General features: G+C 43.8%; 1 protein-coding gene across 1 annotated transcript in view; it reads right to left on the bottom strand.

Moving 5' to 3' along the window:
* Positions 1 to 2,700: 2,700 nt before the first annotated feature.
* abcc5 (ATP binding cassette subfamily C member 5) overlaps positions 2,701 to 15,243 on the bottom strand; it is a 36,896-nt gene continuing 24,353 nt past the window's right edge. The window contains exons 21-29 of the mRNA XM_004073064.4: positions 14,318 to 14,446; positions 14,042 to 14,228; positions 8,412 to 8,501; positions 6,537 to 6,729; positions 6,266 to 6,425; positions 5,768 to 5,846; positions 5,568 to 5,681; positions 5,129 to 5,293; positions 2,701 to 3,716 (exon numbers count right to left, since the gene is read on the bottom strand). Of these exons, the coding sequence (XP_004073112.1) occupies positions 3,624 to 3,716; positions 5,129 to 5,293; positions 5,568 to 5,681; positions 5,768 to 5,846; positions 6,266 to 6,425; positions 6,537 to 6,729; positions 8,412 to 8,501; positions 14,042 to 14,228; positions 14,318 to 14,446 (1,210 nt within the window). The 3' untranslated portion in view covers positions 2,701 to 3,623. The remainder of the gene's footprint in view (positions 3,717 to 5,128; positions 5,294 to 5,567; positions 5,682 to 5,767; positions 5,847 to 6,265; positions 6,426 to 6,536; positions 6,730 to 8,411; positions 8,502 to 14,041; positions 14,229 to 14,317; positions 14,447 to 15,243) is intronic.

Genomic DNA, 15,243 nt, shown 5'->3' with positions numbered 1-15,243 from the left:
GATCAGTCTTTCTTTTCCTTCATTCAAAAAAAACCCAAACATCTTTATTTTATATAATTTTTCCCTTCCAAATTCATGTCACCTGAGTGTTGAACTTCATAGTCAGCTATTTTTGTTACCCTGCCTTGTTTTTTTGTGTCTTTGTTTGATGATGGAAGATCCAGCCACGTTTCATCCTCAATGATCTTGGTCGGGGGGTGTTGGGCTCCCCAAACATCTCAAAATACCCCATTCATTGTTTCCCTGCAACATACCCGTCGTCCTGTCCGCCTTTGCAGTAAAAAAACAGTCCCAAAGCATAATGCTTCCACCCCCATGCTTCACAGTGGACATGGTGCTCTTAAGATGCAACAGAGCATTCTTTCTTCTCCAAACATGGAGAGTGGCGTTCATAACAAAGACTTCCATTTTGGTCTCATTTTACCAAACAACATTCTTCTAATCCTCCTCTGGATCATCCAGATGGTCTCTGGAGAACTTTAGGCTGGCTTAAGCATGGGGGACCTTTGGAGCTCCACAGGATTTGAATTTATGGTGTGTCATCATAGTAGGCTTGGTTACTGTGGTCCCAGCTCTTTGTTACCCAACCGATGAGATCGTCCATGGTGCTCCAGGTGGAGGGAGTTTGTCAATGATCTTGTATTTCTTCCATTTTCTAATAATTGCTCCATCAGTTGATCTCTTCTAATCGAGCTGCTTGTTGCTTGTAGATCGGTTTACTCCAGTCTTACTCTGGTTTACAGTCTTGTCTCCGGTGACCTTTGACAGCTCTTTGGTCTTGGTGGGGTGGTTCCATTCTGACTGTTTAAGGGGGTGGATGGGTGTCTTTTATCCAAACAACCAGTTCAAACAGGTGACATTAATACAGGTGGAGGACAGAAGAGCTTCTTAAAGAGGTAGTAAGAGGTCTGTGAGGACCAGAATTATTGTTTGTTTGTTGGAGAGCAGTTCTTGTTTTCAGCACCATTTAGATAAAAAAATAATGAAAAAAAAACTAAAATCAACAATGTGAATGCCTGGATTATTTTTCTTTCACAGATGAAATGTCTATAATGACCATTACAGACCAAACTCATCAGTTAGTGACTGACAGATTCTCCACTGCATTGCAATCTGGGAATACTGTACATTTTCTGAAGAAGGATCATTCTCAGCTTTAATGTTCAAGGCAGATGTGATGTTTATATATTTGCAGTGATTCGAGTATATAAAAAGAGAATTAAGAGATTTGAGCAGTCTAAAATTCATTCCAACTGCATTTGATTGTTTCTGTGCCTTAGATTGATCAAGGATGAGCCACTCTCCCCGTGCTCTGCAACTGCCCCCATTATATAAAGCCTGCAGAGACACTCGTTAGTCACACACACACATTCAATTCACATCTTTTCCATATATCGTGGACTCTTTAAATGTTAGGAATTTATCATTGAATCTGTCAGCATCCCAGCTTTTGTGTTTTCTTCTGATTCTTTAATTCTTTAATCTGCTTCTCTGTGACCGAAGGAAAAAAGTTCCCTAAGGCAAAAGTCATGCTCAGCTAGTGTTTGCAGGATAAATTCATCCATCTCACTCATGAATTCATGCAACACTTCTTATGCTTATCGTAACATAAAGCCGGACACAGATGAGGACCATTGAACACTGGTTCAGTTATTTATCCAAGGACACCTAGACATAAAAAAAAGAAAAACAGAAACTGTGGCTGGAACGACACCTGCAAATAAAAGCAGCAGAGGACGTTTACCTCCTCACCCTAACTCAAATGAGAATACCGTTTAAATGTGGATGCAGAAATCTTCGAGGTGATTGATTGCAATCACAAACTGATTCAAACTAGGTTTTTAAAGTTAGAAATATGAATATGTTGGCTAATTTCCTCAGACTTTTTCCCTAGATTTCAGAGAAAACCTATCTTCACCTGCCCTCTACCGCCCTCTGCTGGGCATGAAGTTAGTTTAAAAGCGCAGAGGCTCTGCCTCAACCTTTCAAGCAATGGAGGATGACCGTCAGGACCGTTCCTTAAGTTTGGAGGGCGTCTGTTAAAAACCACGTGAAGGCTTTCAGAAGACGCCACATGTTTAACCTTTGGCTTCCTAAAGCTTGAACACGTCATTGCATAAGTCTTGCAATCTATCACCACAATTATGCAGGAAATACAGAAAGTATTAGGACGTATTAGGATTTGTGTTTGATGCATCGGATTTAGTTGATTTCTGGTACAGTTTCTGCAGCAGGAGTCGAGTTGCTGAGGAGTTTCCTCCAGGTGCAACGGTTTGTCTTATGATCTCACAAGGTTGAAGGTTTTTCATTTTTGCTGGCCTGAAGAAAGAATGAGTAGATCTTTGTCGGAGTTTGGAAAACAGTGCTTGTACTCGGGGAAAGCAGTCTCCATAGAAATAAGTGAAAAATACTGACCCCACTGGCAGATTTTCCTTAAATGAGCAAAAAACAATCTGCCAATAAGGTCAGAAAAAGGTCTTACCATTAAGTCTTATTTTAAAAACAATATTCTAGTTTTTAAGGTTATTTTGCTGTTGAAAAACCTTTTAAGATTAGTTTTCTTGCAAGACAGAAAATTCAACAGATTTTCTCTAAATAAAAGCTACTTTAAGATTCAGTTTTTATAGTTGTAGGCAGAAATAAGAAAGAATTTTCCCATCTTATATTTCCAAAATGAAGACATTTTTAAAGACACCTACATAAAGACAATCTTTTATAAAAAAAATACTTTATCAAAAAAAAAACCCCAACAACTTTACATTCAAATCTAGTAGTTTACAAAACAATCTCAAGTGTACAAAAGCAATCTACAGGTTGCCTCAGAACAACAGGGGGATATTGCACTTTTCACGACTCTCCAGTACATTCCTCACTTTAAGGCAGAAGTTTTCAACTCGGTTCGTGAAAAACACCTGATTTCTGTTGTCTTTCATACTGCTGAGCAGAGTCCACAGCACCCCCTAAAACTCCCCACTCTGCTTTACTTACAATCACCACAAAGGTTCGATAACCTGTGAAATGTGCAGATTTTTATCTCCAGCATGCGGAAACGTGAGCTCGGCTCAAAGCGCCGCACCTGCCTGCAGTCCAGGATGGCGTGCTTTTATGGCTGAATTCCATTCTTAACCCTGAAAGTGGTAACACGCGTCCCGTCTCAAGATTTGACTCAAACAACTGCATTGGACTGAAGGAGAAAAAGAAAGACGCGTGTCTTAAATGACTGAATGACAGGTGATTCGCTTCTAAAGATAAATATTAAATAAGAAAATAAAAATCCTCACAAATACCAATATCAGGAAAACTATAAATAAAACACTGTTTTGTGATAGACAGTAGTAACCTTTGCAGTGTGAAAACACAGCTTAAAACACAGTCAGACGGTGATAACCTGGCTTCAGAGGAGCAGGAAGCACCATGTGAACCTTAAAGTGCTGCAATCAACCTCTGGCATGTATCACTCATAGTTCATGATTTGGCCTTCAGCAAATGACTCCCATGACAAGACAGGAGTCTTTGGGTTTACTTTGCATACTGATAGTGGACGTTTCCATGCCCTAACTGCACTGTCAGGGTCTTGGCTGAATGGAATTAAAGTGTGCATTTGTTGCAGGATCCAGTGGGTTTTAGGCGTTTTGGTTCTCCGACGCTTCAATCATGGCTCTGAATCTTGACTTTTCATCTGCTAGCAGAGCTGCAGGAGCGTCAAACTCCAAGATCTGGGAAAAATGAATGTAAAAAAGGGTTAAAATTGCACCTTTTGAGACTAAAAGACGTTGAATTTAAGACGGTTTCAGACCTGTTTCTACTTAAAAATTCTGGCAGAAATTGCTCTCATTTCTACTGTTAAAGACCCACTCTGGTAAAAACGGTGTTTTTCTTATTTTTAACATGTTCTTCTAGAAAATGAATCTGAAAACTGAGTATTTTTTATTTCCATTCGGATACAAAGACGACTAGATCCATGTACGTCTTCATTTTCCTCGTCCAATAGCCAGCTGTGCAGTTTTGAACATCTGGTTTAAAACGGGTTATAGCTCGCCATTTTTGCTTCACCGATAATGTTAGGTTGGGGGTGTGAGGGGCTGTAAGCTAGCAGGAGAGAGTGTAAAAGTTGTGATAGGAAGTGGGGGAGTGGGGTTGTTCTATGCCAACAGTCCTGTCGATAACACAGAGGTGAATTTCTAATGAACCCCCGCCGCTCTGCAGAAACTTTGTCCTAGAAAACAACACCATTTATTCAATTTAGGCTAAAAACAGCATAATCAATGGGAACGCTTTGACATTAGATAAATAGAGGATTAGAGAGGGATATCGTTAGGCACAAAACAACAACATGACCATCAAACCTCAGTCTGACTCTGTAGCTTAATGGAGACAAGGGAAATAATACAAAACATTTCAGCTTATTTTCTAATAACCCATTTACAGGAAGCTTAGTGCAGAATAACCGCAGGATGGAGGCTGAAATGGTACATTTAGACTATTTACTCACCTCATGAATTATTACTAGAGGGTTGTAATGGCCACCCAAGAAGTGTTCCTCTAACCCCCATCCCCACTTCCAAATGTAAATGACTAGACTGACTATTTACCAAAATCCTAAAATGCCCAGAAAAACAAGAAAAGCTCACTTTGGTTTTTCATTCTAATTCTTGTGCTGTAAAAACAGCAGAGCTGATTGGTAGAAGTCAAACTGTACTGTGACATTTCCTTGTCACATGGTCCTTTGATAAGTTGCCGCTGCATCCTTCATAAACTTTTAGGTCAGGAATAGAGACGCAATGATTTACTTTCAACACCATTCAGCTTCAAAACTCGACTTTTGGGTCACGCTTTTGTTTTTGGTTCAATTCATGATTTGTGCATCACAAAAACGGAAAAATCCTCTTTTTAATTTGCTAGTAGGCAAATAACAATGAAGAAAAACCTTATAGCTGGCTTTAAACTGAGAATTGTTGCATCCCCTAGCAAGTACGCCATAAGTTTTAACATTAGTTTTTTCTTTTTTATCTACAAATAGAGATAAAAACCAAACTCTTTCAGTTACTTAGATCAGTCTCTCCATTCAGGAAAGTGCTTCAACCAGCAGAAGAATCGATGCGAGCAGCCGTGTTGCATTTCTGCTCACCTGGCCGTTGTCCAGGACCATAATCCTGCTGCAGCTCATGACCGTGCTGAGGCGGTGCGCAATGATCAGAGTGGTGCAGCTGCCAAGCGCACTGCTGACAGTGTCCTGGATCAGGCGATCTGCCTCCACGTCAATGGCTGCAGTTGCCTCGTCCATTATCAGGATCTGTAAAGGAGGGGGGGGGGGTAGAAATGCACACCTGTAAATGTCGTGTATGGAAAAAATAAAGGCTGGATGTTCTACAAAGACAGAAATGCTTTAGACGCTGTATTGTGTCCCTGATAGTGATTATGGCAGGACTCCACTAGGTGGCAGTAGAATCCCATGAAGGAATAGATGCAGGGAGGCTCTCAGAGGCTCTTATTTTCTTGAAAAACTTCAAACAATATCACCTACAAAAAATGAATCAAATGCATATTCCGGTTCCTACAATCTGTACCTTGCTGTTCCTCAACAGGGCTCTGGTCACACAGAGCAGCTGCCGTTCTCCCACAGAGAAATTCTCCCCGTTCTCAGTCACCTCTGAGTACAGCGACTGAGGCAGCTGGCTGACCTGAGGGGAGCCGTTTACACAGAACAATACAAGTCAGCTGTCACAGAAAGAGTGTAGGCGTAAAGAGCCATCGTCTCATTACTCACCATTTCTTTAACGTGCGTCTTTTCCAACGCTTCCCAGATCTGCGCATCGGTGTATTCACCCCCAGGGTCTAAATTCCTCCTGTCGGAGTAGGGACCATACTTTGCGTTAGCTGAATGGCTGGCATGTGTTATTTAAAAACATTAAATGTATTTAGCAAAGAAACAGGTGCTAAGGTGAAGTCACTATGACTGTGTTTGCATGGTTTTCCATAGGAAGCTGCAGTGATGTTTAAAAAAAAAATATCCCACAAACAAACTGTGGTGACAGCACTTAGCATTTTGCAGCTTTAAAAAAAAATCAGCTGACTGAAGGCATGATTTCATTTGGGGGAGGCAGCCTTCATCTGTTTCAGAACCGATAAGAAGATCCAATTAGACCCCCTGCATTCCTAATAGAGATTTTTCATTAGAGCTGCTGCATTGCTTGCGTCGGGTGTAGACTCCTCTGATTTGTAGCTACAGCAAAACTTTTGAGAGTGGCAGTTATCTTTGGGTTACCTGACAGTCCCAATGAAGAGTACCGGCTCCTGAGGGATGATGGCCATCTTGCTGCGCAGGTCATCCAGTCCGATGTGTGCAATGTTGATCCCGTCGACGGTAATGGATCCTCCGCTTAGCTCCACCAGCCTGAACAAAGCCACGGCCAGAGAGGACTTTCCTGCAAAGATGTGCACAAACCTGCTGTTCTAACACGAGTGGACACGCTGCAGTGGAGATGCAAATAGAAACTGAAGCGGTGCTGGCTGGGGGCTCAGAGGGTCAGTGTTACCTGATCCTGTGCGGCCCACAATGCCGATGGTCTCTTCAGGCTGGATGGTGAAGGACAGGTTCTTAAGCACCAGTGGCAGATCATCCCGATAGTGCATGTTCACATTCTGAAAGGTGATCTTTCCCTGCTGAGGCCAGGAGGGGGCAGGAGCCATTTCCTTGGGACTTTGTCTGGGTGCTTCGCTGTCAAGACTCTAAACACAGACAGACAATGATCTCTGGAGTGAATCTGCAAATCTCTAAAAAGAGGCAAAGCCACGCATCTCTCTTTTCTGGAGCTGGAATGAGTTTCCTCTATGTCCTTCTTTGGTTGGTCTTAACTAAAAAGGTTATTTGTGAAATTTGTATCTTTGTAATCTCTACTCCCCTTTGAGTTCATTGCTCAAATCTAGTTCTGACACACAGGAGAATAGATTCATGCAAAAACAACACAAAATAACGTTTGTGATGAAGTGCAAGATTTTTATGATGCGTCACAACTTATCACTAACTAGTATTAATGACAGACATGGAGGCAGGAGGGATTTTAAATAAAAAATAAAATAAATCGATACTTTATTTATCCCAAAATGGGGAAATTCCTCCCCGCATTTTGACCCCTCCCCTGGGGAGAGCGGTGAGCTGCAGACTAGCCGTACATTTTGATGACTGTAGCTTGTTTTCAGGCTACAGGACTTAGTCCAGCACAAACCCATCTGCATGTCAGGCCGACCGCCCGGCAGCCTGGAAAAGCAGGATCAATCAAAAAACGCATTGATCTGCCCAGCAGCATATCCACAGCAGGACAGCGTGAAAGAATTGAGGCGTTGACGTCACCGCCCGACTGAAATGCAGCTGTGGGATCTAAAACACAGCACACCTAATTCTGTTTAAGTGTTGGAATTCCTTCTCAGCAGTTGTGTTTAGCTTGAAGGCCTGCTGTGATGACAATGCTGTTGTTAACATGTTCTTTTCTCTTTATATATGGAGGACCTGTATGACGAAAATTAAGATTAAACTTGCATTTCCAAGTATTTTTTCATTCAAATCATTGTAAATCAGGAGCAGACTAAAAAATGCTGTTGTAAAAAGTTTGCAGTTGTGACATAGAAGCTACAACGGCTCCCTGCTCTGCTCCACCCTGATGCATCCATTTGTAGACAAATGGATGTCTTGGTTTTCCTCGTCTGGATCAAAACTGTGTGGCTGGACAGCTTCAATATTGCTCGCCACTTTTGTTACACCAGTAATGTTAGGTTGGTGTGAGGGGTTGGAAGTTAGCAGAAGAGCATGTAAATAGACAGCTTTCGATTATGGGTGGCGGGAAGGGGGGGTATTCTTCGCACTAACAGTCCTGCACACACTCAGGGGTGAATTCTAATGAACTACGTCACAGGTTTTTTGAATTTGCCTAAAATCTACATAATCATCATTAGAAGACCACAGGGAATGCTTTTAGATCAAAAGATGATTGGAGTGGGACTTTAAGGCCTGGGAGCTAAACTCCAGCCTTGATTGACATTTTCTTTATTTTTAAAATACTTCATAGTTTTGACACTAGATGGTGCTAATGTTCTGAGCAAGACAGCATTTAAAAAACACTAAAATTCTGCCAAAGGTGACTAAATTATTCGTTTGTTCTTTGACAAAGTCTGCATAACACATTTATAAGAAAAACATTTCATAAAGTTTTTGTGGACCCTCACTTTGTTGTAGCAGTTCATAAGTAAACGATGCAACGCTAAATGGCATGTAGTCCACATTTTAAGACCAGGTGTATGAAAAAATAAATAAATAAAAACCTGTATTTGTACATGAGTCTGGCCTTGGGCCGTACCACACGTATAAGTTATCGGAGCGCTCCGGAACACCTCACATTAAAAATTGACGCCCTCACCTTAATATAATGATTGATCCTTTCCACTGATGTAAAGCGGGCTTCGGTCTCGGTGAGCAATCGCACAGTGAACTGAAACAAACCCGTCAGCTGAAAGACAAAAACAAAGACAAATGAACAGCTCGGTGGGGAACAGACTGTCCTCATCACTGCGGGGACATTTAAACTTTGACGCATCCGTGTTGTCGTGCGGCCATTTGCCAACATCACCCATATTTAATGATCTGCTTTGAGCGAATGAATGTTTGCAAAAGAAATCAAATGATGGTTCTGATGTAATGAAGCTTCAAAGACAAACATGAAATAAAGCAACAACAAAGGCGAAGCACATAGGAGTTCCACCAGGAGCTCAAACACTGAGTTTCTGTGGTTGTGGGGTAGAAAAAGTGCACTGCAGGACTCTGATCTCAACGCCAAAGGACACCGGTTTGTCATCCATCATGTCTGTAACACTGACCCGCTCCACAATGCTCGTTCAAAGACTAACTCTGCACTTTATTGTGTTTCATTGTCGTCTGTAGGCTTTGGAGGCAGAGTGATGCTGCAGTGTGCTGTTTAAAAACAAGCACGCATCCCAGCAGCCTGTGTTTTGGGCAAAGCGCACAACCAAAAGGTGAGCAGGAGGGCATCTTGTTGTTATACAGTAAACTGGCTTTTGCTGTTGTTCACACTGGTCTGGTGGGAACCACCTATGACGAGGTCAGAGCCCTCTGTTGAAAATCGGATGATCTAAAGTCTAACAACAGAGAAAGTTCCTTCTCACTCTAAGGATCACACACCAACATAAACAGTCATGAACTGATTCAGGTTTTAGGGTTGTATTGCTGCAAAATGATAATACTACATCAAAAACAGTTCAATGGAACCCCCCCCCGTCAAATCACACAGAGGACAGTCTTGTGGATGTGAAGCGCCCAGGGTGATAAAACCACATCACTAAAGTGCGAAGTAACGTAACACAAAGTAACATTAAAGGCATTGTCTAATTATCCTAAGTTTGATTAGTTATTGTATGAATGTATAACTGATAATTGTATTGTTCTTGTGTATTATTTCTATTTGATTGCTTGAAATAAACCATTTCTAATCAGATCAAAATCAAATTGTAGCAGAGATAAAGTCGTCAGTTAGATTACTCCGTTACTTAACTTGTAACCCTGTTAGTGATAGATAGATAGATAGATAGATAGATAGATAGATAGATAGATAGATAGATAGATAGATAGATAGATAGATAGATAGATAGATAGATAGATAGATAGATAGATAGATAGATAGATAGATAGATAGATAGATAGATAGATAGATAGATAGATAGATAGATAGATAGATAGATAGATAGATAGATAGATAGATAGATAGATAGATAGATAGATAGATAGATAGATAGATAGATAGATAGATAGATAGATAGATAGATAGATAGATAGATAGATAGATAGATAGATAGATAGATAGATAGATAGATAGATAGATAGATAGATAGATAGATAGATAGATAGATAGATAGATAGATAGATAGATAGATAGATAGATAGATAGATAGATAGATAGATAGATAGATAGATAGATAGATAGATAGATAGATAGATAGATAGATAGATAGATAGATAGATAGATAGATAGATAGATAGATAGATAGATGACTTTATTAATCCCACAATGGGGAAATTTCATTTATCTGTGGCAGCAACACGACATTCAGAAATAATCTATATAATATAACATCAATAAAGGACATCACAAATTACATTTATATTAGATAATTAAAAATATTACTAAAATTATTATGAAAAATTATTATCAAAAATGAGATTCTTATTAAATAAAGAAATAAATATTAAATAAATAAATACAGCTGCAAAAGAGTAAAAAACATGCGGTCTGCAAAACATGTAAAAAAACATTACAAATTTTTTTCAAAATACAGAAATAACTAATGATCGATGTGCCATCGATGTAGAAGGAGGATTAGGCTCTATCATTTTCATAACTCTTTGCATTGCTAAAAAAACTATTTTAATAAATTGGAAAAGCAAAAAAAATATAAATATAAGTCAACACAGAAATCTGCTGCTTGATCATATCAGCTTGGAAAAAATGTCAGCCCAAAGTTCAAGTAACTTTGAAAGAATTCGGTCTCTCTGGTCTCCCATAGCTAACTCCGTGACTTAGGGGGTGGGGGGGCATGGTCGTCGCTGCTCCTTGCCCTTCTGCCGTGGGCCGGGGTGGGGGTCGGGGCCTCCGGTGCCTGGCCGGGGGTGGTGGGGGCTCCGTTGGTCGGGGGGTCGGGTCCGGCGCCTGGGTGGGGCGGCCTGGGGCGCTGCGTGGTCCTCTGGGCTTGGGTGTGGGGGTGCGTGGTGGGGGGGTGGGGTGGTGGTCTGGCTTGGCTTGGGGGGGTGGTCCCTTTGCCTGTGCTGGGGGGGGTTGGCGGGGGGCGCTGCTCGGGGGGGGGGGCCCAGCGGCGCTGGATGGGCTTCCCGTCTACACCTGGGGCTGGGATCGGCCCTTCCCTGGCTCTGGGGCGGGACGGGACAACCCTCTTGGGGCCCCCGGTCGCTCTGGGTGTCATCCGCTTCGGCTGCGGGGTCTGGGGGTGGGGTGGGGTGGGGGTCTTGTCGGCCCTGTCCTGTGGGGGGGCATTCTGGGGGGGGGGGGGGGGGGGGAGCACTATTGGTACGGGGCAGGGGGGGTTGACGGGTCGGGGTCTCCGCTGAGGCCATCGGCGGTTTCCCCGGCCGGTTGGCTGCCTCGGTCCCGTCGAGGCCTGACCAGAACTCTTCTAGGGCCGGCGTTTGGGGGTGGGGGCCTGGGCTTGCTCCGGGGGGGGCCGGCGCTTTCTGGCTCCCCTCTCTCTGTGTGGGGGTGGTGGTGCTGGGCCTGGGGTGTCTGCGCCTCCGGGGGTGGGGCCCCGGGGCTGGGTGGGCCTGGCCCCCTTGCTGGGGGGGGGGGGGCGGGGGACGGCTGTTTGACCACCGGGGGACAGTCTATCATCTGTCCCCAACTTACCCCCTTCCTCATATAACCTCATAATAGGGTGAGGGGGTGGGGGGCTTAGCCTGCGATGAGCCTTGGGGGGGGGGTTTACTAGGCAGTGACCCCCCTCCTGTGGTTGCCGTATGGAGTGGGCCCCCCCTCTTTCGGTTTTATTTGCACCTTAGACATGTAGGGCCCTTGGTAGGGGGGGTGCTTGGACATCACTGCCAGCAAGCAGCGGATGTCCTCCTAGCACCCTACCCGCCAATTTTAACCGCACCTTAGACATTTAGGGCCCCTTGGTGGGGAGGGTGAGGGGACGTCACTGTGAGTAATCAGGAGACGTCCCCTTAGTGCCCTACCCGCCAATTTTAACCGCACCCCCCTTAGTACACACACCCCTCCCCCCTCAATATATACATCCCAACATAAACACACACACATGCACACACACACTCTCTCAAACACACATACACGCACACACATTTTGCAAGGAAGGTGGGACCTAGGACCATCTGTCCCCTGCCTCTTCCCTGGTGGGGGGTACGGGCCCCTTTGCAACGGCGGCTGTGTCCCCGGGGTGCCGGCTTCCTGGGCCCGGCGGTGCTCTCTCCGCGCGGTGGGGGGGTTCACATTACATCTGAGCCGGGGGTGTTCGTGTCCCTGGGGGGTGGGTTCTGGTCCTTGCTCTTGAGTGCTGGGCCCCGCCAAATTTCCAACTGTGGCCGAGCCTGGTCGGGCCATATTTACAACACCCCTTGTGGGCCCTCTTTTTTCCCCGGGGTTCCCCCCTTCTGGGCGGGGGCGGCGGGCCCCTGCCTCGCTCCTCCCTGGACCAACCGTGGGCCGGGCGGATGGCTGCCTGGAGTGCGGAGTGGGTCTCCCTTGGGGGGTCCTGGCTCGTACCTGGGGTTGGGGCGGCGGGGATGCCCGGAACTCCTGGGTGGTGGTGGGGTGCTCGTCTGGGGCTGTGGGCGTCCTTCTCCGGTGGGGCCCTGCGTTGGGTTCTCCCGGCGCGGCGGGGGGGCTGCTCTCCTGGTTGGGCTGGGGCGGCGCCCTCTTTCCCTCCGTGCCTCCCTGCTCTCTGGCTCTGGGGGCCTTGCGGCGGCCCTGCTGGCCCTGGCCTGGGTGGCGGGCTTGGTCGCCCGGGCGGCGGTTGTTCCCTGCCGGTTCCCGTGTGGCGTTGGGGGGATTCCGGCTGCCGCTGCTGGTGCGGTGGGGGTCTTGGGGTGGGGATGGCTGGGCACTCTCCCTCCTTCTTTTCACGTACCACCATCCATTTTAGAAGAACATAAACACTCACCTGAGCACAGGTGTTAGCTCAACAGACTGAATGACTGAAATATTTCACACTAGTTGGTTTTAAGGCATAAGTATGCGTGTGAACACTATCTGTTTTGTGTACATGTCGACAGGTGGACATTTTTGCAACTAACAGGTGTGTTTATAACATTTGAGTGTGTGTGTGGACAGGCTCCGCCCTTTTTTTTGTTTTTGTTTTTTTTTTTCATTTGAACCTTACCATAATGATTAACAACCAGTAAACTTGCTGCTTTATGCTGCTTCATGGTCTTATCCCCCTTCCCCTCCTATTATCACCCCCTACCCCCCCTCTCTCTAACGTCCCTCTCTCTTCTTCCCCTCTTTCCTTTTCCGTCCGGTCCAACACCAAAGATTTTCAGACATGTTTGAAATTAATAAAGTTTGGCCTCAATTACAAAAGGGGTTTATTCAGACATACCTTTGGTTTGTCTGAAGATTAATAACCCCTCTTGTTAAAGTAAAATATGTCCAACCCAAGAGGCCCTCAGCTCTCATCTGTCTGCCTAGCTGTTGGACAGGACAAGTTAAAAAAAAAAAAAAAAAAAAAAAAAAAAAAAAAAAAAGGAAAAAACTAATGAAGTTCACACCAAAAACAAAAACAAACAACTGTTCAGGAACAAAAAAAAAAAAAAAAAAAAATAGTTGTAAGTAGTTGTAGTTGTTGAAAAACAACAACTACAACAAAAGTAAATGAATCAATGACAGAAAAACACCCCTGGGACCGTGGAGTGTCACTTTGACACAGTGTTGTACAGTCTGATGGCTGTGGGGAGGAATGACCTGCGGTAGCGCTCCTTCTTACACTGAGGGTGCAACAGTCTTGTGCTGAAGGAGCTGGTCAGCGCCTCTACAGTAATGCAGTTATACTTAGACCCTGTTAATGGTATTGAATATTGTGCCCATAAAAAATGTGCGACCAACAGGATAATGTCGCCACAGTATGCAGCTCAAAATCTACAACTTCTAATTCCAACTTTGTTTCTACAGTATCTTGAGATGATAGAAGGCAATAGATCAAAATCCCTAGGAGTTTGAATTTGTAACTGTTACTAAAGGTGTTTTTTTTATTCAAGATAGCAGCTTCTACCCAATGTCAAAGGTCAACAAAACTTTGGTGGTGGTTGTATTTTCACAACATCATTAGCGTGTCCCCGACATGCGTGTTTAGGTTTCATTAGTGGATTTTGAAATATTTATTGAGCCTCCTTAAGAGACTTTAGTTTCTCTCAAAGACTGAAAGTAAGAAAGAAGAACTGTGAAAACAATCTGGTCCTTGCAGTCCAGAATGACAGTTTGAGACTTTGTGTTTGTTTGTGTGGTTGTTCACAAACCTGCACTGCGTAGGATATGGCCAGGCCTGCGTAAGCTGGCGGTATCTGATTGTGCATGACGACTATGAGAAGCGCTACAATGGTGATAAGAGAGATGCTGATGAGGTCGAGGCGCACGGCCATCCAGCGAATGGCACAGTTGAACAGGAAGTTGGTGGCCTGGTTGGTGTCCAGCAGTTCCTGATATCTAAAACAACAACAGAAAGACGCTGTATTTTGGCATAATGTCACGCGATGACATTAAAGTTAAATGCTGAGCGACGGCGAGGTTCTCACCTTCTCAGGAAGCTGGGCTCTCTTCCGTAAGCATGGATGGTGGAGAGTCCCTGAAGACTGCTGGTGATATGGGAGGTGAATGGTGATTGGCTGATGTTCTCCAGGCGCTTTAGTTCCCGAATAAAAACCCTGCAAAATGGATAATATATATAGTTACACTCTTGGTAGTTAACATCTAAAAGAAATCTATGGTCAAATCGCTATTTTGCGGTTCTGCAGATTTTCTTCACAGCTTTCTTTTTTCATAGCGTACTCTGTTCTGTGTCCTAATTGGCCTGTCAATCAGTCTCCTCTGTGCCGTACAGAATACGTTCAGTTTGTCAAATCTATATATATATCTTCGATGGTGACCAGATCTTTCTTTTCATTCTATAACACTGGACTTATTTTTCTATGAAGGTTTGAACTTTGAGGAGTTTAAACAAGAGAGAGAAGTGTGAAAACGATCACGTCTGTCTGAGTAAAGTGTAGAAAGTGTGTAGTGAGGCAGCCTTAAAATACTGCATCTGTGATGGTACTTTGCAGATTTCATCCATCAGGGGCCAGTTCTACGATGTATTATTTCACAATACTGCAAGAAAACAAATGATTTAATTGATTTGTTCACAAGAAATTGTTATCTAATCGGTTGGTTAATTTGTTGCAAAAATCTATTTAAAAACAGCACTGAGAGACTCTTGATCAATAAATGGTGAAGTGTGTTTGTTCAGTGTAATATGTCATTTGTGTTTCTGGCAAAGATTTCCTGGAACGGAAACATTGATGCTGGAACCCAAATCTGGATGCCAGCAAATACAACTCAAAAACTACAAACCCTTTGAAGAACTAGCAGAAAAAATATGGTTTTATTGGGCTGTATAAAATTCTATTTGAAGTCATTCTAACCATTAGTTTTTTTAGCTTATTTTTCCCTTTATATCTTTATT

This window comes from Oryzias latipes, chromosome 10 (genome assembly GCF_002234675.1).
Source record: "Oryzias latipes chromosome 10, ASM223467v1".
NCBI lineage: Eukaryota > Metazoa > Chordata > Actinopteri > Beloniformes > Adrianichthyidae > Oryzias > Oryzias latipes.
Note: the sequence above shows the minus strand (reverse complement) of the source record. Positions and strands in the feature narration are given on the sequence as shown.